Source organism: Pezoporus flaviventris, unplaced genomic scaffold, assembly GCF_033815535.1.
Source record: "Pezoporus flaviventris isolate CSIRO_AGI_PZ_B2104156 unplaced genomic scaffold, CSIRO_AGI_Pfla_v1 ptg000017l, whole genome shotgun sequence".
Classification (NCBI taxonomy): domain Eukaryota; kingdom Metazoa; phylum Chordata; class Aves; order Psittaciformes; family Psittacidae; genus Pezoporus; species Pezoporus flaviventris.
In genome coordinates this window covers 339,744-367,549 of record NW_026892565.1, presented here as the reverse complement: position 1 = coordinate 367,549, position 27,806 = coordinate 339,744, and the positions used below count along the sequence as shown (strand labels likewise).

The following is a 27,806-nucleotide window of genomic DNA, read 5'->3' as shown; positions in this document are numbered from 1 at the left end:
GGGAGCGATGCTGGGGTGGGATGGAGCCGACGCTGCAGGGAGCCCGGCGGCGATGTGCGCACTGCCCTGGGTACGGAGAGGGGGGATCCTTGTGGGGAGAGGTCCCTGGAAGGGCGGGGATTCCCACGGGGGTGGGAATTGCGGGGAGGGGAATGCCACGGGAAAGGTGTCATGGGGGTGAAGGGGATGGCAGCAGCGATGGGCTCCATGGGGCGGGGTCTCCATGTTTTAGGGGGTCTCCACTGGCGGGGTCCCCCAGCAGGGCCGGTCCCGGTCCCCGTCCCCAGTGCCCAGCCTTGTCTCCTCCCCCCGGGCCGGTCCCAGGCGCCTGCGCTGCGTTCCCGTGGCGTGGCCGGTCCCGGGGCCGTGCCCCCGCCCGCTCTCCCTCCCTCCCTCCCTCCCTCCCTGCGCGCCCGCTTCCATGCTCCGGCTGCCGCCCGGCCCCGCACGGTGATGGGCGGCCGGTCCCCGGGGAGCCCCGGCGGGGCCAGGGCGGTTCGGCGGCGGCTGCGGCGGCGCAGCGGAGCCCCGCGGCTGCTCCCCGACGTGCGGAGCATCTTCGCGGCACCGCGGGAGCCGGCGGAGCGCGGCCGCGGACACCGCTTCGCCCCTCGGCCCCCGCGCCGCGGATGGTGCGACCTGTGCGGGGAGGCGGTGCGGGAGCGAGCCCTGCGCTGCGAATGTGAGTGCTGCCCGCGCCCTGCCCGCACCCTGCCCGCACCCTGCCTGCACCCCTGCCCTCCCCGCTTCCCCCCGCACTGCAGCCCCTACCCGCACCCTGCCCGGGCTCTTCCTCCCGCAGCGGCAGCGCTGGACCCGCTCTTTCCCCCCGCCCCGCTTTGCCCCGGGTCCCCAAAGCCCCGCTGCAGGGACCTGCAGGGAAGGGCTCCCCCGCACCGGGATCCTGGGGGGGGATCCCCGTCCCCCTGGATGAAGGGATCTGCCCGGAGCCTCCCGCAAAGGGACCACGGACCCCGGCCGAGGTGAATTGATGCGGGGTGGGCTCGGGAAATGAAGTTTTGGCAGGAAATGGGAGAGTATCACGTCCAAGGCGAGGCTGGCAGCAGCAGGTCTCGGTGAGCAGGAGGAATTTGCGTTTGCGAAGCTGTACGGTGAGGTGTAAATTCCTGTAGAAGCAGGAAATTTGTTACACGCCTTGCCTTGCCCAAACCATGGGGTAAGAGTACTCACGCCGGTGGGATTCACCAAGATGCATGCGCTCACATTGGCCACATGCTTGTGTTCTGCAAGAGAGATTAATCCTTCCATCGCGTGGGAGAGGACACGGAGGGGCTGAACGGGGTCCTGTGCTCATGCTCTGGGGCCGTGGGTCTCTGCAGGGCCCTTGGCAAGGTGTGACCTGCATCAGTCATTGGTGGTGAAGCGAGGAGGCCGTGGTGTGCTGGGGCAGGACCTGTGTCACAGAGAACCTGGTAGCGTGTGCTCGCTGCTGACAGTGCTGGCGCTGGGTGCTCGTGGTTATTTGGGGCAAGGAGTGAGCCGCGTCCTGCCCCGGGGTTTTGGGTTGTCTGCCCGGCCAGCAGCTCCAGAGGAGGCTTCATTGCTCAGTTGCAGGTTTGCTCGGGGGATGATGCCGTGTGCTGTAACACCAGCCTCACCAGGGCAATCAGTGCCTTGCCCAGCCCCTTGTGGTTCTTACGCTTGGCTTTCCTTAGCTCATGAATCAATTCAGTGTTTCTAGTGGTGGTTTGCACAGCGTGGTGTGAGCAGGGCTCCTCCATGTGCCTCCTGGTGCCGTTTGGAAATGAAGGGCAATTGGGAGAGGCAGGAGCACCATATGGCCCTGCTGCCTCGCATTAAGGTTTCAGCACTGATTGTTGTTAATTAAATGTGGCCCCAGCATCACCATGCAGCCAGCACAACGTGGCATGGGGACACACCGGGGCTGGCAGGTTTATCCATGTGGTGTTATTAGAATCACACTGGTTTGGGTTGATGGGACCTTAAAGCTCCTCCAGCTCCAACCCCTGCCACGGGCAGGGACCCCTTCCACTGGAGCAGCTTGCTCCAAGCCCCTGTGTCCAACCTGGCCTTGAGCACTGCCAGGGATGGGGCAGCCACAGCTTCTCTGGGCACCCTGTGCCAGCGCCTCAGCACCCTCACAGGGAAGAGCTTCTGCCTAAGAGCTCATCTCAGTCTCCCCTCTGGCAGGTTAAAGCCATTCCCCTTGGCCTGTCTGCACAGGCCCTTGTCCAAAGCCCCTCTCCAGGTTTCTTCTCGTTCCCCTTTAGGTAATGGAAGACTGTTACAAGGTCTTCCCAGAGCCTTCTCTTCTCCAACCAAAGAAGGTGATGTAAATGCTGGTGTCAAACTGCTCTTTCTCCCTTTTTCCTTATGAACTCCCTCAAAACCTGGTAAGAGTCAGTGTATTCACTGGAGCAATGCATGGATCAATGTGCTGAAAGACACAGCCTGGGTTTATGTGAAGCAAAAGAGACTTTCTCCAGCCATCCTTCAGGGTGGTCACAGGGCTCGTGTGCAGTTTGAGCTACTGGGTCTGAGGTAATAACTCGCAGAGTTCTGTGGTGTTGCAGGTACTATAAATAGTTGTTTTGAGGGACTTCTCCTCTGGATTTTTTCCATGGTTATATTGAAACAAATCTGAAATAACTCTATTTCCCTTTTCGCTTTAGAGGAGAATAGTTCAGAGTGTGGGAGTAGTTCCGTCCCTAAAACTCCCCAGACAACCAGGCAGTGGGAAGCGTGGGGGGGGGAACTTCAGTGGAGCTGCTGTTAGCATCCTCTGCATTCCCTGTGATCCCAACAGTGCATCCCTTTAAAACTGCCTGAAAGCTGCAGATGGGGGTTGTGATCCTCCCTTGGTGAAGCTACCACTTGTTTGCTGTTGACTCGCAGCCTCAAGTTTTGGGTTGTGCACTTCTGGCCTGTTTCCATTGACATCGGATCTGGTCATCCTCAGTGGCATGGGAAGGTGGGATTTATCCCTCCTCCCTCCCAAGCTGGTCTGTGTCCCTTCCTGCCCGTGCCGTGGGTGCGGTGTCCTGTGTACGATGGCATTGGAGGCTGATGCAGAAGTTGGCCGTGCTGCTGGCATTGGTTAAAGCCACTTGTTCTCAGTCCCAACGTGAATGTAATTGGGCTTGAGGAGTCACTGTGCCATTATAGCTGCCTTGAACACCTCCTAGCTGATGCACGTGCTTTGTGCTGCTGGCACCTTCCAAGGCCTGAGCGAACGCTGAAGGAGTGATCTCATGGAGGAGTGGAACGTGTCCTGCTGCCGGCAGCCGTTCCCGATGCAAGAGGCTGGGAAGGGGCCGGGCGGGCAGGCTGGGGTGGCACATCCCTGCTGCGCTGCCTTAGTGTTTGTTCTGGTGGGCAGGGCGCAGGAGCTGGATGCGGTGGTGACTGAAGCAGCTTCAAAGCCTTCAGCGGGGTTTGTTTCACTTTGGAGCAGCGGGGACAGCAGAGGAGCTGCAGCTTCACACAGTGGGTTGAAGGGACCTTAAAGCTCCTCCAGCTCCACGGGCAGGGACCCCTTCCATAGAGCAGCTTGCTCCAAGTCCAGCCTGGCCTTGAGGAAGCTGGGGCTTCTTCCCAAGGAAATCACTGCAGCTCTGTGCTTCCCTGCTGGGAAGGCTGGTTGTGAAGCACCGCCTCGATGGTCTCGGTGGCAGATGCAGTTGTACCTGATGTCAGATTTTGGTCTGTAGATGTTGTGACATGGCCATGGTTCAGTGAAGAGCTTCAGCATCTATCTGGGCTTACGCTGGTCTGAAGGCACCCTTATCTCTTAGAGCAGTTAATTCCACGCTCAAGCGCTGCGCTGAATCAGGAGCTATTTCCTTAAGGAGGAAGTTGGTTAAACACTCAACATTTCTCTTGCTCGTTTGTAGAGCAGACTTCAGCTGTAACATCCCTGCTCCTCATTTGCTTAAGATAATACTTAAGATAATGACCTCTTGAGCAAGCCCAGCCTTGCTGGGATGAGGTTCTGCTCACACCAGTGGTGCTGTCTGGGTTTCTATCTCCTCTCTGATGTGACTCTGTCGTGCCTCTGGTCTTGCCACTGTAAACAGTAATTGCTCACAGCTCATGGGACCCACAGCACTCCACATTTTGATCCCATTTAGCTGGTCCAGACAGATTCCTGAGGCTGCTCCTGCCTCCGGGTGACTGGGGCAGGTCGGGGTGGTGGGCGCTGCTGAGGTTGGGTGAGCACAGGGTGATGCATCCTGCCCGCTGAGGCTCCCCCAGGGCCCTGCCCACAGCTCCTGGTCTTGGGGATCATGTTCCTTGCTGCACTCCAGTGCCCCAGGAAGGATTTATGGAGGGAGACACCAGCCGAGGCTCCAGCTCCCACCTTGCAGGTGAGATTTTGGGCTGCCTTTTCTCCTCCTGCATCATCTGTGGCCCAGGAGGTTTAGATGAGTCTGGTGGGAAGAAGGGATGTGTGCAGCTGAAGAGATGCTGTCAAGGTGTTGGAACAGCAAAGGGGGAATAAAGAAGTCCCCTGTGTTACCTCATTGCTTATGGTGCTTGGTGTGATATTTAGGATTAGGTAAACTTCCTCTTTGTTAACTCCCTGTGTAAAAGCGAGGATGTGTGGTGCAAACTGCTCCGTTTGTGAGTCCTGACCAGAGAGGGGATGGTTGTGATGTAGAGGGTACAAAGTGGCAGATTTCAACCGCGCTGTTAAACTGGTGCTTATGTCCCACCCCATCATTTGACACCCGGTGTAGCTGTAACCGATAGATGCCGTGAACGGGCTGCAGTGTGGATCTGAAAACCTATCTGTGTGCAGAGCTCAACCCAGCATTATAAATATGGTTCATCTCGGTGTGTTCCTTTAACCTTTGGTTAAACGCTGGGGACTTTTTCCCTTACATTTTAGAGGGCTGCAAGGGAAAAGCAGCAAAGTGAGGAGAGGAGATTGAAAAGAGCCCCCCGGTCCGGCTGGGTCCTGCGCTTTCTCTCTCTAATCTCTTCCGTTGGGGTGTTTTATCTTATCAAGCAAAAAGCCCCAGAAATAGAAAGTTTTCCACGGCTAACAGGGCAGGCCGGGGGATGCACAAGCTCCGAGCTCTGTGTTGCCTCATTGCTCAAAAAGAAAGAAAGAAATCAGCCCATCAAATGGCAGCAGGTTCTAAATGGACCACGGCAGTGGTTTATCTCCGCGGGAGGAAAGGCCTCTTGTGGAAGCAGACGTAACCTTGCAGTGATGCATCTGGGCTCTGCGCGCCTGGGAAGCCCTCAGCCTCCTCTCCCAGAGGATGACGGACGGAAAAGCGGGAGCAGCCGCTTGCTTTGGGCTTGTGACAAAGAGAATTCGCAAACTCTTCCGGCATTTTCCCAAGTCAAAGCCTTGCTCCGAGGGGCTCCGGCTGCTGAGGAGGCCGAGCAGGGAGGTTTTGCTGGTTAGAGGTAGGTGGTGGGGTAGGTCTGCGTGTTGGGGTGTGTTTGCTGGGTGTACACTGCGTGCTCAGGGGGTTCCTGCGGGGCTGCCCTGTCTGTGCTGTAGGGCATGGCTGGTGATGCGCATCCACGTGGGATCCTGCCTGGCACAGGCACCGGTGGCTCCAGCTTCTGCCCCAGCTCCTTCTGCAGCCCCGCTGTGACAGGAGTGCTGTGGTGGGCACAGCTTGGGGCTCCAGGGCCACTTGAAAGGAAAATGTGCCTTTTGGTACAGAACGGCTCGGAAGCATCCGCCTGGGTTTGCTCTCCAGATCCTGCAGTGCTGCAGGGACCCCTCTCAGGGTTGGTGGTCACCAGGCGGGTCTTGCTGCTCTGAACAAACAGGAGAACACCCTTGGGTGTCTGTTTGCAGACGGATGAAGCCTAAACCACTGTTTTCAGGCAAGTGAAACTGAAACCATCTCATTTAGCCCTAAAACTGCTCAGACCCCCAGTGATGGGGGATCGTTGCCCTGGGGGATGTCAGGAAGTGCTTTGCAGGGGAACGATGCCCCTTGTCTGTGTGGATGCTGACGCTGGTGGTGATGCTGCAGGTCCTGCCCTGTCCCTGGCAGCAGCAGCAGGCACCACCAGCTCTCGCCATGCTCAGGACCACATCCTGCAGCGTCCCTGAGGTTACCCCAGTGACGTCCCTTTGGGCGAGGGCAGAGGCACCGAGCCCAGGCCTGTCGTCAGCAGCACAAGTTGCACAATCAAACCTCACCATTAAAGGGGTGTGTGAGGTGCTGGAGGCCTCCAGGGTTCGGAGGGAAATGGAGGAAATCTCTGCTCCTCCACGCTGTGCACTCCCATGGCAGCTGGGTCACGCTTCCGAGGGTTTGCCTTCACTTTGTTGGTGTTGGGTGCATTTGTGATTCGCTTTTTGAGGTTACGATGAAGTTATTCACTTAATGCAAGGGGGGATCGGTAACGAACTGGAGCTCTCAGGGAGCTGCTGCATCTTCACGGTTCACTTCAACATCACACGAGGGTCTCGGTGGCCCCTTTGGAGTGTGGCCTCTGCCAGCGCTCCTCTGCAGCCCCGTGTGTGCCGGGGCTGGCAGCCCAGGGAAGGGGGAACCCAAGGGGTGTTTTCACCAGGGCCCAGCACAAGCTTTGGCCACAAACTGGAGCTTAGGAGCCTCCCAGGGAAGGTGCTGGGACACTTCAGTCCTTTTCCATCCTAAACCTGGGGGCAACTGTACCTGGTTTCCCATTGACCCCCATCCTGTGTTGCTTTGGGACACGGGAGGTTTTGCTTGAGGTGAAAGCCTGGCTGGGATCAGGTTCTTGGAGCCTCTCTTGTCACCGGGGCCAGGAGCTGGCCCTCTGCCATAGAGCAGCACCTTCTCCTTTTGTCTCCCTTTCCTACAGAGCGGGGGTCTGTATGTGGGTCACACTGAAGGATGCCCCATAACATCTGTGGCATCTGGCGGGTGGGAGTGGGCAGGATGACCGCTGTCCTATATTTAGGTGCTTCAGTGGGCATCCCTGTTTCACTTTATCGAACTTTATTCCCCGGAGGAAGTTTTGTCTCTGGGAAAAGGGAAACTCCTGCTGCCCCCCCCAGGTTTTCCCAGTCTGAAATCTGGCTCCTGGCTTATTTCTGTTAAAGAAATGCCGTTTCCAAGTGTTGCCCTGGGGGGCTCCAAGGGAAATTATCTCAAAGGCGAAGTGGAGGCGTCCTGCTCCTCTTGGCAAAGCCATCACGTGGCTGCTGCCTAAAGCAGTGCTGGGCTTCTAAACTTAGCATTCCCGGCCGGATACGGAGCGATTAGAGCTGTTAATAGGTGACGGTGACTAAGGCCGTGCCATGCTTTAATCCTGTGAAGAAATGCCTGCCCATGATGGGGCTGATGTGGAGGTGTGCTTGGGAGCTGTCATTGCTGTGGTTTGCGTTACGGGTTTCAAGCACCCTTCTGAGATCACAGAATGGTTTGGGTTGAAGGGACCTTGAAGCACATCCAGCTCCAGCCCCTGCCACGGGCAGGGAGCCCTTCCACTGGAGCAGCTTGCTCCAAGCCCCTGTGTCCAACCTGGCCTTGAGCACTGCCAGGGATGGGGCAGCCACAGCTTCTCTGGGCACCCTGTGCCAGCACCTCAGCACCCTCACAGGGAAGAGCTTCTGCCTAAGAGCTCATCTCAGTCTCCCCTCGGGCAGGTTAAAGCCATTCCCCTTGGCCTGTCCCCACAGGCCCTTGTTCCAAGCCCCTCTCCAGGTTTGTTGCAGCTCCAGAGCTGGAAACAGGATGCAGGGGGGAGATGCTCGAGCCCAGCCCGGCAGGATGAGCTCCTGGGAGCAGGAGGCTGCTGCCCAAACCCTGCACTAAGCAGGCAGAAGGGCCTTCCTGCTGGTGCCAGGTGCTCAGGTGAACCTACAGCTGGAGCATCCTCATATTGGCACCTCCAGCAAAGACTTGGCGAGTGTCTCCCATTAAAAGCTCTTCCAGTTGCTCAAAAGGTCACGCATGAAATTACCATGTAACAGTGCAGCTTATCTCTAATTAAAGGGAAAAAGGAGGCAAGTGGCCCTGCTTCCCCTCAGGCTTCCTTGAGACAACTGCCTTGGAATGGGAGGATGATGGACAGCTCATGCCAGATGAATGTGAAATGATAAATGATTCCCCTGTTTCCCCTGGAGATCAGTGTTTCCCCCCTCAGGCTCCAGCTCCCAGCAGTGGCTCAGCTCCTCTCATTCACTCTGGGGCGTTCAGCAGAGCTGAGCACAAATCACTGTTTTCAGTTCAAATATGGGATGTTCCTCTGCTTTCCTGCAAGCTCCAGATATTCAAACCCAATGACCCAAATGCTGAAGGAAGAAAAGGGGAAGGTTTTTAGAAAACAAGGGGCTTGGAGCGGGCGGCAGGAAAGGGCTCTCGCTCCCGTGTCCTGTGCAGTGAATTCTTTTGCCTTGGTTTCAGGATATGTATTTATTTTCAGGTCGGTGACGTGGTTCTGGAATTTTGGGTAGTGTTTAAGGTAAATGTCGTGCTGTTTGTTCAGCGGTTAAAAAGTACAAGGGCTGTTAAAGCGGACGGAGGTTGTTGGCTCTGGTCAGGAGGGTCTGGAGTTGTCCAAGCTTTGAGGGAAAGGCTTGGGAGCAGCAGCCATGAGCATGTGGTGCCTGTTGGGTCTGTGGATGGGGCCGGCTGTGCCAAATGCAGCTGTGGGCTGGGGGTGAGCAGGAGCCTGTGACTGAAGCGGTTAAACCTGGGCTCTGCAGAGTGGTCCGAGCCATTCCGACCTTGAAGGAGTTAATGCCTCACAGGATGGGTCAGCATCCAAAGAAAGCACACTACGTACGTGCCTGGGCAATGTGTGTGTGCTGGGGGTGGGAGGTCACAGCCCTGGACGTGTCTGTGCCAGACTGGTGGCAGATCTCTACCTCGGCCACTTGAAGCGTTCACATTTAGAGACCTAAACCAGTTTGACTTCTGTCTCACGCCTCGTGTCTGATGCTGGGAGGTGAAGCATCCTTTCCTTGCGAAGCAGCCGAGCTTTTGCTGCAAGCACTGTGTGGGTGCCATTTCCAGGAGCCACTGCTGGGGAGTGGTGTACCCCATGGCTTGGTGGGACTTGAGCATCTTCTGTGTCGTGTGTCTCAGTGTGCCAGCAGACCAGGGGAAGGGAACACTGCCCGTGCTGTGGCATTGCAGCAAGAAATGGGGAGAGGTTTTGCTCTGGATGAGGTGTTCTGGTGCCTCCCTCCATCCCCAGATGTGCCTGAATGTGCCTGGCTGGAGTTCTGACCATAGCAGTGCCCACGAGCATCGGTCTGCTCCATGCAGGAGCCTGGTCCCTCCATGGGGTTCCCCCACTGCTCCTCGGTGGCAGTTGCAGGTCCCAGGGCCTCACTGTCTCATTTCTCTCCATGCAGACTGCAGGTACACGTGCCACCAGGAATGCCTCGGCCTCATCCAGCTGGATTGCCGCCGGCCCAGCCCGTGCCAGAGCCAGCTCTCACCTGAGAGCACCCTCCTGCCGCCCTGCAGCCAGGTACGTGGGGAAGGGGCTCCACGGGGGTCAGCAGCCCCATGGTGACCGCTGGCAGCTCCTCTCAGAGCTGGCTTCTTGCTCCTGACGGGCTTTGCAGGAGGGGTGTCTGCTCAGAGAGGTTCCGCAGCGCTCCCGGATCACTGGCCCATGTCCTTGGACATCTTGTGCCTCTGCCCTGCCTGGATTTTACAAGGAGCTTGATAACCTTGGTTTAGGAATTTCAGCTATCCCAGGGGATCAAGGCACTTCAGTGTGTATTAGGGATGTGTAGTCACCTTAGCTGTTTGCTTGACCCCCACCGAGGGTCCCATGTGATGCTGCAGAGGCCTGTATCCCAATGTGGGTACCTGCCAGAACAGCTGTATGATGCTGCACAGGTTGAGATGTAAGACAATGCTGGAAGCTTGAAACATTGCTTAGAAACCCTCCTGCAGTGGATTTGACTTGCAAAGAGCCTTTTCAGTTTCTATATGCTGCTTTTTTTACCTGGATCCTCTCCTTCATTATAACTGTGCATTTATATTCCTCTTTGTGGAGGACGCTGATGCTCTTGAGAGGAAATGGAAACGGGTGCTCTGTCAAGGAAGGCGCAGGGTTTCTGTGGTGGGCTTGGTTGTTGTCTGTGCTTTGCTGTGAGGTCTGCAGAGCTTGGCCTCACTGGTACGTGACTGAGCAGTTGCTGCTCAGAAACAAGGTCCCATTTAACCCGAAGTCCGATGGGATTTATCTGGAGTTGTGCATCGCAAAGGGGCTCTGAATGGATTCTCCACTGAGCCTGGAGGCATTTGTACAAGGGTGTGAAGCCAGAGCTGTGTTGAGCTCTCCTGATGTCGCTGGGCTTCCCTCAGCAGCGTGAGGACAGCTGGATTGTATCGGAGAATCAGAGGAGCTTGTTTCTTCTTCAGAGCGAGAACGGAGCCGGGTTATTGATGGTGCCGGTAACAAGCGCTGAGCCTGCGCCTCGGGGCAGTTCATCACTGCCACGTCTCTGGTGTGACCCTGGGAAGGGGGAGGCATTTTGTGCCAAGGAAACAGAAGTCCCTGCAGTTACAAACAGAAATCCATAAACCCATTGCGAGGCCCTGGGCAGGGCTTGCAGCTCTGAGCCCCCCTGCCCAGCAAAGTGCTCTCTGGGGTCCTCTTATCTGTGCTAGGAATGGCTGCAGGGCCCGGGAGTCTGGGAGGTGTGGGGGCTGGTTTGAGGGTGAATCACTGTGATAAAGCTCCCCCCTTGTTTGGGGGTAGTGGATAATCAGGGAAAAACATCCTCAAGTTCCATAGAACCACGGAATGGTTCCAGCTCCAGCCCCTGCCACGGACAGGGACACCTTCCACTGGAGCAGCTTGCTCCAAGCCCCTGTGTCCAACCTGGCCTTGAGCACTGCCAGGGATGGATGGATGGATGGATGGATGGATGGATGGATGGATGGATGGATGGATGGATGGAAAACAGTGTCCGTATTCCAGGGTGCCTGAATATGCTGGTGGTGGGGAAGGGGATTGCACACTGAAAATGCAAGAAACTCAAATTAATAGCTGGCATAGTTGGAAGTCATTAAATAGTGTTATCAATTGTAAGCAAACTGGAAACATCAGAGAAACAGCTACTTTAATATCATGTAGTTAAGTACTGTTCACATGTAATACCAGGCATTAATAATGTGGGCTGTGATCCAGCAAAGTACTTAAGAGTACATTACATCTGGGTCCCAGATTAGCCTCCCTGGGTGAAATCCAGACCAGGCTGAGGCTGACAGAAGCCTCCACTGGTCTTGGCAGCACCAGTTTGGTCCCTGGTTTTGGTAGAGCTGGCCAGGCATTAATGGGAGCTGCTGCTGAACCAATGGGGCCAAATCACTTTGGGATTTATTTGTTCGGTTTTTTATGGCTCTGATCTCCCAGGCAGGTGGATTGCAATGGAAGAGTGAGGGCTCTTTGGATAAACCCATCAGTGTGAGTGCATCCAGCTTCTCGTGGGGCACTGCAAAGCTGCCTGCAGCTCATTTCCATTGTGAAATGCTCTGGGCTGAGGCTTCAGTGCCTGTGCCATTCACCAGCCCAGTGCTCACTCTCTTCTTGTGTGGCAATGCTCAATTTAAGCCTCTTTCTCTCCTAAATAGAGTCTGTGAAGCCGAGGAGGTGTGTGCCACCTCAGGAGCACATGTGCTGCTAAGAGGAGGGCTTATTTATTTGCCATTTGGATCCTTGCCTTCCTCTTTAAGATGCAGATGTTGCATCCTCCCGCCAGTCTTTACGTTGACATCCTGGTTTGTATTCATGGGATGCTGCTGGTGATGGGGTAGGGAGCTGTCACAGCCTTGTAGCAAGTCCTTCAGCAAGCAGATACAGATGGAAGGGTATGAAAGCCTTGGTGTTTTCCCAGAGAAACTGTGGCTGCCCCATCCCTGGAAGTGTTCAAGGCAGAAGAGCTTCTGCCTCAGAGCTCCTCTCAGTCTCCCCTCTGGCAGGTTAAAGCCATTCCCCTTGGCCTGTCCCTACAGGCCCCTGTCCAAAGGCCCTCTCCAGCTTTCTTGTTGGCCCCTTTAGGTACTGGAAGCTGCCCTAAGGTTACATAGGATGGATTCACTCAGTGGCACGATGCTCTCACGCCTTGTTCCCTCTTCCTTTTCTGAAGTCTGGTGGAGAGCTGTCGGTGTGTACATTAATACATTACCTAAGCAGAGTCCTTTTGAACACAGGGTGTCAGGCTTTCCTTTACCCCCCTCAACCTGCTCATGAATAGGGGTGGGGAGAGCCCATGCCGGGATGTGCTGCATCCCTATGGATGCAGAGCCCCGACCAAGGGAGGATGATAGGAGCAGCGCCCTGCTCCTGCCTGGCGCCAGAGAGAGCTGTGATCTTCACCAAGAAGGAAGGTCAGAGCTGCTTTAAAAGCTGCTGGGTAAAATGCAGGGTGTGAGTGGGATGGAGGAGCTGGGAGAGTGGGATGGAGGAGCTGGCTCTGGGTATGGGTCCGTGCATGGGGGCAGAGGGAAGCAGGGATAATGCTATTGCTCTGAGGCTCTTTCCAAGGACAACACAGCATCTTAATCAGCCTGGAGCAAGTGCTTCGTGCAGACAGGACCTGAAGCTGAGCTGCTTTCTCCTGGGCTGCAGTAGACGCTGCCTCAGCCGGGTGTCAGCACTGCTGAAATCACTCCTGCTGCTCCAAAATGAGCCGCAGAGCGGAGAGGAACCCACCGCCCTCCCACAGCGTGACGACCCGGGGCTCCTGGAACCCCAAGGAGGGTCTTCCCTTCCCCATCACCCTTCAGCAGCCGAAGTCCAGCCTGGACTTGCTTCCCTAAGGCAGCAGATGCAGCGCAGCTCTCGAGGATGCGCTAACAGGGAAGGAGCACGGAGCCAGCCTGCGTGGCGATGTGCGCTGGGTATCAAAGGAGGAGCTGGGGGCACCCAGGGGCCGGGCCGTGCCCGCGGCCAAACCCAGCTCCTCATCCCCAGCGTGCAGCAGCGGGGTGACCGATCCTGCGAGAGGAAGTGGCCGGGCTGCGGGGCGAGCGCAGGAAGGGGAGGTGATGCTGGGTGCCTGAGTGAGCGCCCCGGGGGACCAGAGCGGGAGCTCCCGGGGCCGAGAGCGGGAGCAAACTCAGCTCTGCCCCTTCCATGCTGCGCAGGGAGGCGGGTGCAGGGGGAGAGGGAAGGGTTACCCAGCGCGGCTGCCTGTTAAAGAGAAACAGCTCCGCTGGCTCCCGAGGATGAGCAGGAGCAGCTACTGCAGATAAGCGCCGGCGAGCGGAGGATGTGAGAGCCGGGTCCCTGCTGGTGCGGGAGCCGGAGCGGGGACCGCCGATGGTCAGCAGCCCCCCGGTGAGCCCCGGGTGTGCTCGGCCTCTCGCCTCTGCCGGGCTTCGATGACCATCGGCAGCAGCATGAGCAGCGGGTACTGCAGCTTGGATGAGGACCTCGAGGATTGCTTTTTCACAGCAAAAACCTCTTTCTTCCGGAGCACACCGAGCAAGGTCCCTGCCAAGGTAACGGCTTAGGAACTAGTGAGGAAGGGGGGGGGGTTGTGGCTGTTGGTGCTCCTGCACGTTTGGCTGCAGGTGCTGCCAAAATTAGCTTGCAGCTCGAGTCAGGGCAGTGCTGCTGGTGGGGAGAAGGGCTCTAAGTGCCTCTTGCAGGGTCCCTGCTCCCATGCAGGGGGGTCTGCGCTGCTGCAGGTTTATCTCAGCCATGTCTCAACCTTTTGCATGCCCGGTTTTCCCTTCCCAGGGGGTCCACAGTGGATTTTGTGACTCCAAATATGTGTTTCCAGCTAGCGGGGGGCAGGCAGCAGCCCTGTGAGCTCACATCCACGGGTCCGGCTTCCGGCCAGGGACCTGTGGGTTGGCCTCACAAAATGCGCAGCATCGGTGGAAATTGGCCCTGTGAGATGGGAAAGTTACAGGAGTAAATGAATCTGTGAACTTAGCAATGGAATGATGAATCCGGCCCTTTGCTGGGTGCTCGGGTGCATGTGTACGTGCCTTGGAGAAGGAGAGAGCGCTTGGCTGGTCTGTGTCTCAGCCTGGGACGGGATTTCTGTAGCAGACAAACTGAGGAGGCTGCTCCCTGGGTTTTCAGTGGTTATTAAAAACAAACCAAAAGCAACCAAACATCCCCGTCGGAAACTTCGGGGCCCCAGCTAGAACTGAGCATAAAAGGAGAAGGCACAAAAGGCGCTGAGCAGCGGAAGTGGGGGTTTCACTCAGGAACAGGAGCCCTGCGGTACCGAGCCATGAGATCTGGCCCGGGGAGCAGCTCCTTCACCTAGAGATTCCCCTGCAGCCCACCAGCACTGACTCCAGGCTCTGCTGTGTCTGCATGAGGCTGCTGAGCTGCCACCCCCAGCAGATGCTTTGGGGTTCAGCTCTGTGCAGGGTGTGATCCTCAGGGCTCTCCCCATGACCTGAGCTGTTCCCCACGGTGGGGCTGAGAGTTTCCATCCGTTGGCAATTTGAATTCAATGTGGGATATTCCCTGTTAGGCAGCAGCTCCCTCTCGCTATGATTAACCGACACGTACTGCTGGTTTTTAAATGTCATTTGATGATTCATTCGTGGAGGAGATGCAGAAGATGATGGTGTTAGTGTGCAGTAGGTGCTGCACCCCATGCTGGTTTAACACTGTTCTTCTCAAGCCAGGGCACTGCAGATCCTCAGCTACCTTTTGAGATCATCCTGATCCCATTCATGCTCAGCAGCGCTCCCTCACAGAGGGATATTCCAGCCCCTTTCACCCAGCTCCTTGCTTGGATGTGGTGCAGAGCTCAGGGCTGCTGGAGGAGATGAAGCCTGGGGGGGGTTGGTATTACAGGGAGTAAATGGTTTCTGTGCATGCAAAAGAAACCCCCACACAGAGAATGTGCTGCTCGACCCAATGGTGTTGTGTAACGGGACTGTGTGCGGAGGTGGATTCCTGCGTGTCTCCAGCGAGAGGTGGAAACCATCCTCAGGCCTTGGTGGAAGGGGTCTGCGGGGGCTTTGTGGTGCTGCAGGTCCTGGATGGAGCTGGCCCTGGAGCGTGGCAGGAGGAGGATGAGGGGGTGGAGGTGCTCTGGTGGGGCTGGGCTGGATGGTGTGAGGAGGGCAGCAAGGAGAGCGTGTGCCTGGGGAGCAGCCTAGGGAGGCGCTGGCACAGGGTGCCCAGAGAAGCTGTGGCTGCCCCATCCCTGGCAGTGCTCAAGGCCAGGTTGGACACAGGGGCTTGGAGCAAGCTGCTCCAGTGGAAGGGGTCCCTGCCCGTGGCAGGGGTTGGAGCTGGAGGAGCTTTAAGGTCCCTTCAACCCAAACCAGGCTGGGGTTCTATGGTTCCCACCACTGCAAGAGCAGTGTACGGCAACAGCACTGCTTTGCCCTGCCAGGTACTGCATCCGCTCCTGGCCACGGGCAGAAGACATGAGCTCAGACCCAAAAGTGCATTAACCTTCTTGGGAAAGGCAGCGTTTGTCCATCCTTAGCTGCCCAGGAACGATTCCCGAGGCCAGGATGCACAGTGAGGGCAGTCACCAGCCCTGCGCTGGGCAGGAATAAGCTAAATACGGATAACGTAGGGATGCATGTCTTAAAAGACCCATGAAACAGTCTCTGTGGAGGAAATATGCTGGGTGTGGGGTAGGGGGGGACTGCCATTTCAAACAGTAGAATGGAATTTGAGCACTGTGATTAGAGAAACGATTTTTCTGACTGAAATAGCTGTATTAACCTAATCTAAATACCCAGAACAGCCTGAAGAGCCTCTTTCTAGGAATATTGTGATTCCTTTGGTTATCAGAACCATCACTGCAAATCATCCTCTCTTAGCAAAGAACTGGTTTAGATCTCAGATGTGACCCCATCACCAGGGATCTCTTGCCTGTGACTCTTCTGATCGGTGGCTTCTGCCTGAAGCCTGATGGCCTAAAGCTCTGCAGGGTTGCTCTTAGGAGCCCTGCATCAGTGGCCGGCTTAGAGAGGGGAAGGGGCAAGTTTCTGTCCAAGAATAGAAAACACAAGAGGCACAGAACGCACCTGAATTGCCTGGAATGGGATCCAGGCGTGGGCTGACGAGTTTAGGGGTCCAGGGCATGGAGCTCTTAGTGGTGGGATGCACGGGCGGTGGCCATGGGGCACCACTCCTGGGGAGGGAAAAGGAGGCTTTTCCTGCTCCTGTGATGGGTTCCCCGTTGCTGCTCCTGAGGATCCCTCTGATCCACCCAGCCTCCAGGGTCTCACACACCCAGGCAGTGGCTGTGGCCCAGTGGGGTCCTGCCCAGCCCTGACCCCGTTCGGATGGAGCTTCCTGGGAGGACCCACACAGCTCTCATTGCTGCTGCTGTGGCAGGAAGAACGGTTTCCAAGTAAGATCTCCATGGCAATCAAAACACTGAGCCCACCCTCACTTGCCTCTAACCTCTCTGAAATGCAGTGAGGATCCTTCCCCCTCCTCCAGAGAGGTGCTGCCCCTCTGTCTTCTGCCTTTTCCTCTGAACCCCAAAGTAAACCTCAGCATCTCATTTGAATTTCTCAAAGGGAGTGAAATACATTGGGTTTTTTTGATGCTTGGTTGGTTTTTTTGGTGGCTTTTCCTCCAGATCTGTTGTATAATTCTTCCCCTCTCCTTGCTTGAGCACTCGAGCCTTTCCCTATATAGTGCTGTGAACAGTGGGAGTGCGTGGTGAAGAGGGAGGTGTTTGGCAGTGATGGAGAGCTGTGCAAGAGCAGAGATGTCCCAGCTCCCTGGTGACTGTGATGGGGCTGCCCCATCCCTTCTGCCAGTTCTGAGCTGGCAGTTGTGACGTGTCTGGCTCAGATCTGAAGCATTCACATTTCGCTCCAGTCCTCTGTGCTGTGCTGTGACAGTGGTCGCAGGGTGTGAGCTGATGATGCTCCTCTCCATGACAGCTCCCTGGCCAGCAGCGCTTCCAGGCTTTGATTTCTGATGTTTTACACCAAATCTTTCCTTAATAAGCAGAGGAGTTGAGGATTGATGACCTCTTCCCTTCAGAATTGGTCCTTGGAATACCCCTGCAGAATGAACAGAGGAGCCAAAGGGAGAGCTTGGGGAATGCGAGCTGTGGCAGTGCTGCTGATGTAAATGGTGATGGACCTGTGCCCGAGCACACCAGGGAGGGCTTGGCCACTCCTGCCTCTAGATAAGACAGTCATTGCCAAGAACGTGGTGGTGTTGGGCCAAATCCATCTCCACCACTCTGCTATTCAAACTCATTAGCTAAATAGCTGCTGAGGAAAACCGGCTGGGAGCGAGGGCACAGGGATAGTGTCTGGGTCGTGGCTGCAGGGAAGTGGCCCTTGCTCCAAGGAGTGTCCTCTGGAAGTGCAGGCTCAGTCTTTCTCCTATAGTGCCTTTCCATGGCTGGTTTTGTGGCTAGCAAAGCCACTGAGCTGTGTATCCAGGCCACAACCACACACCGGCTCCTTGGTACCGAGCGGGGCTGAGGTGGGATGGGGAGCCATGGGAAGAGGGCATCATCCCCTCTTGCAACGGCATCAGGAAGCGCCCAGGTCCTGCCTGGAGCTGTTGTTCCCAATGCAGAGGTCTGGAATGGTGCAGATTTGCTTGCTTTGAAAAGGTTTGTAGGCTGGGGGCTGCCTCCTGCAAGGGGAGAGGCTGTAGGAAGGATGCTCTTCAGCTCAACAGGGATTGTGTCTGTTGCCTTTCTTGGCTTTCTTTTGAGAGGATGTCACCATAATCAGGATGGCCCATGGGGTTTTTACCTCCCCCATAAGTATGTCACAGCTCACGGCTCATTAGATGAGTAGTAGGTTGCAAAGCAGAGGCTGGGGTGGCCAAGGGGCTGTGGCTGAGCTCCAGGTGATGGGCGCTGAGCGTCACGGCTGCCTGCTCCTCTCAGGGTGCTTGTTCTGGGCAGCCTTTGTCCTGCCAAGCATTAGCCCAAGTGCCAGATGGGGCTCGAGCCATTCCTTACAACTGCTATTTCTTGCAAGCAAGGAATCCTGTAGGCTATGGAAGGGGAGCGCGTCTGCCGCAGGCTGTGATGGGTGTGGGAGGATGCATGGAATCATGGAATGGTTTGGGCTGGAAGGGACCTCAAAGCTCCTCCAGCTCCAACCCCTGCCACGGGCAGGGACCCCTTCCACTGGAGCAGCTTGCTCCAAGCCCCTGTGTCCAAGCTGGCCTTGAGCACTGCCAGCGATGGGGCAGCCACAAGCCAGGCAGGTTCACCACTCGGTGATGCCCGGGCTTGGTGCTGTGCAGCCCCGGGATGCCCACATCTCCCTGCAGGCCACGGCTGGCTGCAGGTTATGTTACGGCAGCCTCATAGGCGCGGGTAAACTCCTTGTGTGCTGAGCTGAGCGTGGTGGGTCACCTCCAGCATCCGTGGCCGTGCAGTGTGAGTGGGAGCAAGTTGGCAGCTCCAGGCTTGCCATCCCTTCACTTCCAGTTGCACGTGAGGATGGCGCGATGGAGGCGATGGGAATGCGCTGGTTTTGCAGGCACAGGCGTCGTGGTGCGGCTGGTGCTGCTCTTCCCTGCTTCCAGCCAGGAGAGCCGCAGGTCCAGCAGTGACTGCCCGGGCTCAGGCGCAGGCAGAGCTATGGGGCTGTTGTTTTGTTAACAGCTTGTTTCATCCTGCCCCGGTGCAACAGGAAATGTGGCAACGGTTTATGGTTAAAAGCTTCTGTTTTTCTTCCTTCAGACAGAATTGCGCGTTCTGCAGCAGCAGCTTTGCAAAACCAGAGCTCTGGGTACAGTGGAGAGCAAGAAGTAGCTGATTTAATCGTACACGGTGGAAAGAGCAGCACTTCCCTTCCCTGGGCTGGTCTGGGCCCTGCCCCCAGCTGGGTTTGGGGCTGTAAAAGACATAAAGGATTACAGGCTTCTTGTCCCTCGGGTGTGAGGGTGCCAGAGGAAGGGGAGCTGGCAGAGTCTTGTGGTGGAGTTGCTCCCGTGCCACCCCTGGGGTGGAAGGGAAGAGCTGCTTTGCTCTGGCGCTGTTCTGTCGCGCCGCTGGTCCAGGTTAACTCTCCCAGCACATTGCAGTTTGCCTGTTAAAACCAAAGCACTGCTAAGAACTGGCCTTAGGCATTGCTACTGTGAGAAGTGCTAACTTCTGCCTGGGTTTCTGCACCACAACCGATGTGAGGGACGAGGGGCTGGGGTGTCCCGTGCTGGGTTATGCTATCCACACAACCTGCTGTTTCGGAGGTGCAGCCTTAACTCCTGCAGGTCACAGAGCCCCACGCAGGGACACTGCTCTTGTTTGCCAGTGCAGATTGGTTTTCTCTGCACACCTTAGATTGTGCTGCAGTGGGAACTGTTACACCATCTGCCACTGACGCCGGGAGCTTAATAAAGCAAATTAATTCCATGCTGGGCGGAAGATGACTTGTAAAATGACCCTTAGAGAACGCATCGTGGCTGCTAAACCCTGCGTTTGCCCAATTGTCATAATGCAGGGTTTCCTTTTCAATTACAGTTGCATGTGGAAGGAGAGAACAACTTGTTACCCACAGCTGCGCCTGCGTGAGCATTTCGGTTGTGACGGCCAAGGGCTGGAGTCCCGTTTCCTTAGGGCAATTCCGCCGTCGGGGTGTTGGCTCTTCCAGCTGCAGATGAAGGCTCGGTGTGGTGGAAGTGCTGGGTTATGCTGGATGGGCAGCGGGTGCTGGAGCGATGCGGTCTATGGGGTCTATGGATGCTTTGGCTCCCGTCTGGGTTAGTCCCAAACAAATCAATGTGGTAAATAAGGAAATTAGGGGCTCTTTCCTAATGTGCTTTCCACGATGAGGGTCTGAGCATGAAGAAGCTGCAGGATGGGCAGAGGAAAGCAGTGATTTGTAAGTGGGAACCGAGCTGTCTCCTGCATTCCCCAGTGCTGCTGGGGCAGGAGGTGAAAGGGGCAAAGCGCCCTCCTGACAGGGTATATCCCAGCTGCTGGCTGCTTCCAGAAGGGACACCGCACACTGAGCTGTGTCATCCAAGACTGCGTCCAAGCTGGCCTTGAACACCGCCAGGGATGGGGCACGGTGTGAGAGCTCTGACGTGGTGCCACCAGCACCACATTCCTGAGCCAGGCGTCCCAGAGCCGTGAGTGATTACTGTTCCCCAGAGCATGAAGCAATTAACATCTGTCTTGTGCCTGCTGGAGCCCCAGGGACCGGCTCCGCTCCTGGCTGCCGCGGCTCTGGATGCGCCGTGCATCCTCCATGGAAACCGGGTGGCATCAGCGCACGAGCTGCTCCAAAAGCTCTTAATTGCTGGCACACGCTGCTTTCCTAAGCTGGAAACATCACAAGAGGGGAGGGACTTGCCCTGTTGGGGAGAAGCAAATCGCAGTGACAGGGACAGGCTTTCATGGTGCGTGTCTGGATGGATGCTGGTGGGCACCGGGTTGTGTGTGTGCCATGGTGACGGGCAGTGAGCACGCCCAGCGTGTCTTACCCCTGCAGATAAAGGTCTGTGCATGCAGGAGGGCTGCACCCAGTGCTGCCTCACTGGGTGACTCTGGGGCAGCCCTGGTGGGTGCCAGGCTCCAGCACTGTGAAATGGGTGATGTGAGGAAGTGGAGGGTTTCCGAGTGCGCGTCCTCCCTTCCCTGAAAGGGAAGGTTTTCATTGTCTTCAATTCTTCTCTCCTCACCCTGTGCCAGCGCCTCAGCACCCTCATAGGGAAGAGCTTCTGCCCCAGAGCTCATCTCAGTCTCCCCTCGGGCAGGTTAAAGCCATTCCCCTCATCCTGTCCCTACAGGCCCTTGTCCAAAGCCCCTCTCCAGGTTTAAGGCCCTGAACCAGGAGCTGTCTCTCATACCATGTCCATGCTGCGCCAGGTCAGCGTTCCGAGAGGTCTCGTGCTGTTTGTCACTCTCAAGCAGAAGCTGTGAGCTCTCACTTGGGACTCACTTCAATGAATCTGGGGCTCTCGACCCCCAGGCTGTAGCTGTCCTGCAGATTGCAACCAGGATTCCAGCTTGTCCTGTGCTTGATTATCCTCCTAAAAGAAATATCATGGGTAGCCTTGGGCAATCCTGGCTTATTTACAGCTTGCTGCATCCTTGTGTGCTGTGGGGCTGCTTGGCAATAGAGCAGCGTTGCTCCCAAGGTTCTTTTTCCCCTTTTCTTTCCTGTCTTAGAGGTTACAGTTTGCATTCTCAGCCTCACCAGCCTCGATAGCGCATCCCTTCACGCTTCTTGCTCTCACTAATGCTAACTCCTGAGTGAGCCCGCATAAAATATGGGCTTGCTGCTCGTGGTTTCAGGCAGAATGTATTTACAGCCTGTCTCCAGGGAAGGGGGTGAGCTATGGAATCCAGCCTGCTGAGCACAGCCCAGGACACATACAGGCTTGTTGCAGCAGGTCTGGATTTGGGATGCTGCAGGCTGTGCTTTGGAGGAGACCCCATTGAAAGGCTTTGGGTAACCCAGCAGTGTCAGACCTTGAAGCACAAGAGGAGCCTCGTGCAGGGAGTTTCCAATGGTCTTGTGGCTATAAAGTCATCGAGGCTGCTTGGGTGCTGGAAGTGTTGCTGCTGGTTGGTGTCTGGCACCATGGGTTGATGTGATCCTTATCTCTGGGCTGGTACCTTGTGGGGATGCTCCTCAGCTGTGTGTCCTCACAGAGACAGGCAGTGCAGGGTTACATAGGTCCTTGCTTCCATCCCACAGGCACAGGAGCAGTAACTCTGCTGTTAATGCTCCTGTAGCTCTGTCAGTGCAGACTGTTCTAGATGGACACTGGAGGCGAGTGGGTGCTTTTGTCTGAGGTACCTCTTTGGAGCTTGATGCATCCACAGGGGATGCGGATGGGATGCAGGGGGGTGTCCCGCTCGCTGCATGTCTGCCGGGGGCATGGCTGTGGCTCAGTAGCTTCAGCTTTGTGCTCTGGGTTTCCCTCTCCTCCTTGCCTTGCTCCGTGAAGCACTTCACTGGGTGCCTTGGGGAGGGATCACATCCTGGTGCTCCGTTTCTAGGGTGTCCATGAGCCCCTGCAGCCAGTGCCATGATCCTTGGGCACAGGGGAGGTGGGAGCATGGCTCAAGGCTGCTACAGAGAAACCATCTGCAAATGCGTGTTCCTGGTGCCTCATCAGAGCCTCCTTCAGGCTCCCCCAACACCTCCTGCTCTGCCTCTGCGTCCCTGGAGGAAAGCAGCCTCACTGCAAACCCGACGTGCCACCCGCCTCCTGCAAAGCCATCCATTGCCTCTCTCCTTGAACACTCGAAACCCTGACTTGCATTTGGGAATCTCCCGGGAGCTGCAATGGGATTGTGTTCTCCCATCATTCATTGGCGACGTTCCCATGTGTGACCTGCAGGTAAAGCCCGTTTGTTGCTTTGCCTTCCAAAAGGATATTCCCTAAATCCTGGGCAAGCAGCAGTGCCCGCCGCCCCCAGCAAAGCCCCACGCATGGGCAGCCACTGAACGGGTCTGCAGTGACTGGTTTATTAGTCATTGTACCACCTGGTGTGATTCCGCTGCTCTGAGCTGTAATCCCACAGCTTGGGATAAGAGCAGTGAGGAGTGATCAGCAGATTTAGCTTCAGGCTCTGCCCGGGTGAGCCTGCTGGAAGCACATGTGTTTCGAAGGGGCTGCCTGGCTTGGGTAGGCAAAGTCATGAATGCTAGAAATAGGATGTGACTATTATGGGATATTTCCTTGCAAGAAGCTCAGCAGGTGGAGGTGGCTTTTTGAAAGCAGGTTTTAGAGGCTGGATTCTTTGCCCTGGGTTGCGCTGGGACGCATTTACTGCTCTGTGCCTCTGGTGGGTTTTGTGTTACCTTCCACTGCTTGTTACTGGTGCATAGAGGTGGTTTGGGGCAGAGATGTGGCATCCTGCACACGAAGCCTCTTGGCTGTATGGACCATCTCTGCCATCACACTGCTGGGGTGAGCTCGGGGTCCTGAGAATGCAGTTATCCAGCACACATTACAGCTAAAGCCTGTCTGTTCTGGTTTCAGAATGTAACACAAACAGTAGAAGAAGAAAAACCCGAGCCTCCGACCATCCAGGAGATCAAGCAGAGGATTGAGAAGTACAATGCAAAAGTTACAAACTGCCTGTTGATGAAGCTGGTACGTACTGGGCTCTGTTCACCAATAAGCAGGGAATAAAACACGAGGAATACAGCTGGGAGATCCTGCTGAATGTGAGGGTAGAGATCTGCCCCGAGGCTTCAAATCCTCACTTAAGTGCAAATGACATGTAATGGTTTCCATAACTGACTTGTATCAGCCTTGGTTTTAAATAAGACACAAGGAAGGGCTGAGTCAGTACAGAGGGGAAGGAGCAGGACAAAATCAATAGTGACTAACCCGAAATGATGGGTTACTTCTGATGTGATTAATAAGAAACCCTCCAAGTCCCAGCAGGACCGAGGTCCTGCAGTCACCCACAGCTCTATAGACCTGAAAGCCCCTTGTAGGTGTTAGGAAGGACTGGAAAGACTTCCAGGAGCCTGACCCCCTTCTCCTTTGCTTCAGAACGACGATGGGACATACACGGGATTCATTAAAGTGCATCTGAAGCTGCGGCGCCCTGTGACGGTGCCGGCGGGGATCCGGCCCCAGTCCATCTACGATGCCCTCAAGGAGGTGAACCTGGCCGACATGACGGACAAGAGAACCTCCTTCTACCTGCCGCTGGATGCCATCAAGCAGCTGCACATCAGCAGCACGACCACGGTGAGCGAGGTGATCCAGGGGCTCCTCAAGAAGTTCATGGTGGTGGATAACCCCCAGAAGTTTGCACTGTTCAAGGAGATGCGGAAGGACGGGCAAGGTGAGTCCATGCTCTGAGCTTCCCTGCGGCCCATTGGGTCCAGGGACACACCTGAAGGCTTCTCACAGGGCTTGGTGTGTCAGGCAGGCAGATGAAGTGACCTGCTTGAGTGAGGGCCACAGAGCTGCTGCGAGAGCTGGAGCAGCTCTGCTCTGGAGCCAGGCTGAGAGAGCTGGGCTGGGGCAGCCTGGAGAAGAGAAGGCTCCTGAAGGGGAGACCTGAGAGCAGCTCCAGTGCCTGAAGGGGCTGCAGGGAACCTGGAGAGGAACCTGGATGTAGGGACAGGCCAAGGGGAATGGCTTTAACCATGAACAGATGGCTGGACCTACACAGGTCCATGCGAATGGAGAACTCAGTTTTCAGAAGGCGGCTGAAGCCACCTAAGACCTCACAAGGATCATTCCGGATCCATGTTAGAGACTCAGCTACTTCCCCTTTGACCCTGAGCAACACGAACCACTTTTAGATGCTCCCATTGACCTCCTGAGCTTTCCCCTGGCCTGGCAGCCCAGGTCTCACTGCGGATGTCTGCTGTCCCCTTGCAGTGCTCTTCCAGAAGCTGCCTCTCACCGAGTACCCCCTGTACCTCCGGCTCCTGGCGGGTCCTGACACAGATGTGCTCAGTTTTGTGCTGAAGGAAAACGAAACAGGGGAAGTCGAGGTACGTTGGTGACTCTTTCCCTTGGCTCTTACATGCACGCTAACTGTGTTGTGGAGAACGTGGCAGCATCGCAGGGCTGGGATGTGCATTATGGGCTTTGCTTTCTGAACTACTGAGGGTGATATCAGCTTCTTTCCTCCAAACTTAATTTACCAGCTGAGTGGACTGCTTGGACCTTCATTGAAAATAAGAATATTGATAGATTTTGGTGATTTCTTGCTCCTAAATTAGCTTAATATTAAAACAAACCTGAAACTTGAGCTGTGAAAATGCTGAGCCAGCTTTGATGGCCAACCCCTAATCTGGTTACAGAACCAAGCAACGCCACCCTGGAGTTAATCCTCACAAATCAGATTAGCTAAATGCTGTTAGAAGTAATCCACTGATTCAAGTAGAAGCCAGGGACGCCCTGGTGCTAAATTCACAGTCAGTTTTTGGTTGCAGTCGTGTAGATGCTGCAGGAATGCTGCTTCCCATGGCAGTGCTGAGCAGTATTTGTTAAGCAATCCCAGTCATCATCTGGAGACCACGTTTAACATGTTTAAATGTCTTTTATTGTTCTTCTCCACTAATTTAGAGGGGAAAATAACCCCACAAAATCAATGAGGTGAGTGATGTGTGCTTACTTCCCCTCTGTTTCTGCTGGTTTTGCAGTGGGACGCGTTCTCCATCCCAGAGCTTCAGAACTTCTTGATGATACTGGACAAAGAAGAAAAGGACAAAATCCAGCAAGTGCAAAGGAAGTATGAGAAGTTTAAACAGAGACTGCAACAGACCTTGAAAGAAGCCAAAGGGAAGCCTGGATAACCCTTTGGAAGCACTGGGATCAGACTAAGCTAGATAGTACTTTTAAAATGAAAAGACACTTCTCAGGACACCTTATAGTAGTCACCCTCCCTCTTCATCCTCTCCTGAAGTCCTTCAAGTGAACATATTGCATTTTCTCCTTCTGAAAGCTCTTCTCCCAGGGCCAGAGAACGGGGAGCCTGTTTTCAAACCATGCTGCTCAACCAACCAAACACCGTCAGAGGAGCTCCGTGGAAGATGCTCCGTGTTGCAACCCAGCAGGAACACCTACTGGCTGATGTCTTGAGCAGGGTCACGCTTGCTGTTAACGCTCCTCTCAGTGACTTGCGTGTCCTCGTGTGGAGGTGCTGAGCTCACTGCGTGTGCCCACGTGGCTGAGTTCTGGTTTCATAAGTAGAGCACAGGAAGCAGGAGGTGGTTGCACCAAACCATGTGGGTGTTGCAGCCATAACCAAGGCTGTTTATGGGCATGTTCAGGGCTGAGAGAAGCAGGGAAATGCCAAGTTCTGAGCCCAAGGCAGCTGCAACACCCAAAGAGTTGTTAGTACACATTAGTGAAACTTGGTGATCTTAATTCTAGGGAAAAGTCATCTGTTTTGATTCTATTTAACTTCCAGTTGTGAAAACAGATGTGACTGAAAGCACATCCCCCTGATGCTCACGTTAAGTTGGCTGGTTTTTAACCAGTTTTCTACCCTGTAGGAATTGGGACCTATAACTGAAGACATTCTGTTTGGAAGGTATAAAGATGATGGTTGAGGCTGATGGGTCAGTACTGAACGTTTAGCAATACACATCCACCAGAGCAACCCAGGAAAAGTCAAACCTAACCCCTTTCATAAATCAAACTGATGAACAGGTCTGGCACCGAGGGAGAGGAGCTCCAACCAGGGCCAGGGTGTGGAGGTGGCACCAGGAGCCTTCGCACCAGGAAGAGTAAGAGTAGCCTCAGATGCTTTCTGCCCACCTCTGATATGCTTTATCCCACTGATCCTCCTTGTGCTGCTTTCCCACTACTCCTGTCCATGACACACCAGCCTCTCCTTCCCTGTGCTGCTCTCTACATGTGCTGTCCTCCTTCCTTCCCTCCCCACGTGCAACTGGTGCTCTGCCTGCATGCCCAGGTTCTGCTCTCTACGTGGAGCTAGGAGAGGACAGCAAATGTCTCTCTCCCTTTCTCAGGGCTCCCACCATCTCTGACCCACGCACTTCACAAAGATCCTTGAGCTGGAGCATCAGTTAATGCCATAACTCCAACCAGAGCCCCTGGTCTTACTGATGCTGTGTCTGCAGGGCAAGGAAGGCTGTGGGGATGCTGGTCAGAGGATGGTTCCTGTGTTTACTCTGCTCGGTGCTTTGTACTGGGCATGCTGCTCGCAGCCAGGGTCAGCCTTCCCTTGGTTTACACCACAAAGTGTAAAGAGAAAAGGGACAATAATACAGGCGGAGCATGTGAAAGGGTTTTGTGTTGGCTTGATAAGCAAGTGTCCCTGCGAGCTCGCTGTAGGCTGCAGTGATCCCACCTGACATGGGAAGGGAGGCAACAGGTTATTGGGTAACGGTGACCGCAGAGACCATATGGAAGAGTCCAAAATTTACCTCAGTGCCTTTTTTTTTCCCCCCCTTAAGTGTAAAATGTTTGCATTTGGGCTAAGGAGGAAGCTGGAAGGGGCTTTTGAGAGGCCTTGTCAGTCTGTCCCCCTCTGATCCCAAAGTACTGTTGTGGTGAGGCTGCTGCTGTCCGCAGAGGGATGAGGAACCGTTTTGTTTCTTTCTTGAAGGTGACTGCTTGGGATTCTATTTTGTTTCCCCTTGGATTTGTACTTGAGTGTGTTTATAAATCATAAGAGAGTACCTGCATCACTGAAAGCCCCTCGGTTTGTGTGAACGCCCCTTTCTGCAAGCTTCCTTGCAGCTCACGCTTTAGTCAGAGGTGTAAAAGGGTTTGCTAACAGGGCTCTGGCCTCTGGCACACAGTGCAGGAAGGGCCTCCCAGCTGTACTGTACTCTACACCCAGATGACCTTTAACAACATGGCAGCAGCCCAACTGAAGCAGCACTTTTCATGCTCTGGGGCTGTTTGTCCATTTAGAAGAATGCTTATTACTTCACTGTGCACTTGTGATTTAAATATCATTGATGGAATTTAAATATCATTGATGGAGTGCTTTGAGTTTCAAAGCACTGTATAAATCTGTTCAGTCCAGAGCAAGAACACTGTAAAAACTGCCCTTGGTTCTGAGAAGTAAGATCCAGATGCTTGGTTTTAAATCCCTTAAACCTTTCTGGCTAAAAGTTGTAAAGCTTTCCTCTTTCGTTGTTGAGTTTTGGTGACTGTTCCCCTCTCCCTCCCTGGAACCCAGCATGTCTTTGTAGAAGGCATGGCTTCTTATGCAATTACTGTGAATGCTGCTGAAAACCTCCTGCAGGGAGGGCTCTTTCTTTTGGTTTTTCAAGATATGGGGGCATCTGAAGAATCAGCAGATCTGGAAACTCAAACTCTCTGTGTTTAGGATGGAAGTATCAGCCCCTGAAGCGCAAACTCCTGTTGGCAGTGCCTTTGGTTTAGCATCTTGTCTTGCCTAGTTGGTGTGAGTTTATTTTTCATGTCTCTTGTAAACCATGTAAAATACTGTGTATAGAATGGACTAGCAAAGCTTCTATGGCAAA

General features: G+C 55.0%; 1 protein-coding gene across 2 annotated transcripts; it reads left to right on the top strand.

Moving 5' to 3' along the window:
- The first annotated feature begins 434 nt into the window (after nucleotides 1–434).
- On the top strand, nucleotides 435–25,792 carry RASSF5 (Ras association domain family member 5). Of its 2 annotated transcripts, XM_061454867.1 has the most exons (6): nucleotides 435–682; nucleotides 9,311–9,429; nucleotides 22,849–22,962; nucleotides 23,371–23,668; nucleotides 24,214–24,329; nucleotides 24,984–25,792. In XM_061454867.1, exons 1-6 carry the CDS (start codon nucleotides 454–456, stop codon nucleotides 25,134–25,136), a joined length of 1,029 nt encoding a protein of 342 aa, XP_061310851.1. In that variant the 5' UTR covers nucleotides 435–453; the 3' UTR covers nucleotides 25,137–25,792. The 2 variants fall into 2 exon arrangements, with proteins under 2 accessions (XP_061310851.1, XP_061310852.1); XM_061454868.1 differs by lacking the exons at nucleotides 435–682; nucleotides 9,311–9,429 and adding an exon at nucleotides 12,571–13,421.
- Nucleotides 25,793–27,806: the final 2,014 nt, after the last annotated feature.

Bases quoted from the DNA above. Each gene is read 5' to 3' on its own strand.
- RASSF5 (XM_061454867.1), top strand. From the start codon at position 454: ATGGGCGGCCGGTCCCCGGGGAGCCCCGGCGGGGCCAGGGCGGTTCGG. The intron at 9,430-22,848 runs GTACGTGGGGAA...TTCTGGTTTCAG, and splicing joins TCCTGCCGCCCTGCAGCCAG to AATGTAACACAAACAGTAGA. The intron at 23,669-24,213 runs GTGAGTCCATGC...GTCCCCTTGCAG, and splicing joins GATGCGGAAGGACGGGCAAG to TGCTCTTCCAGAAGCTGCCT.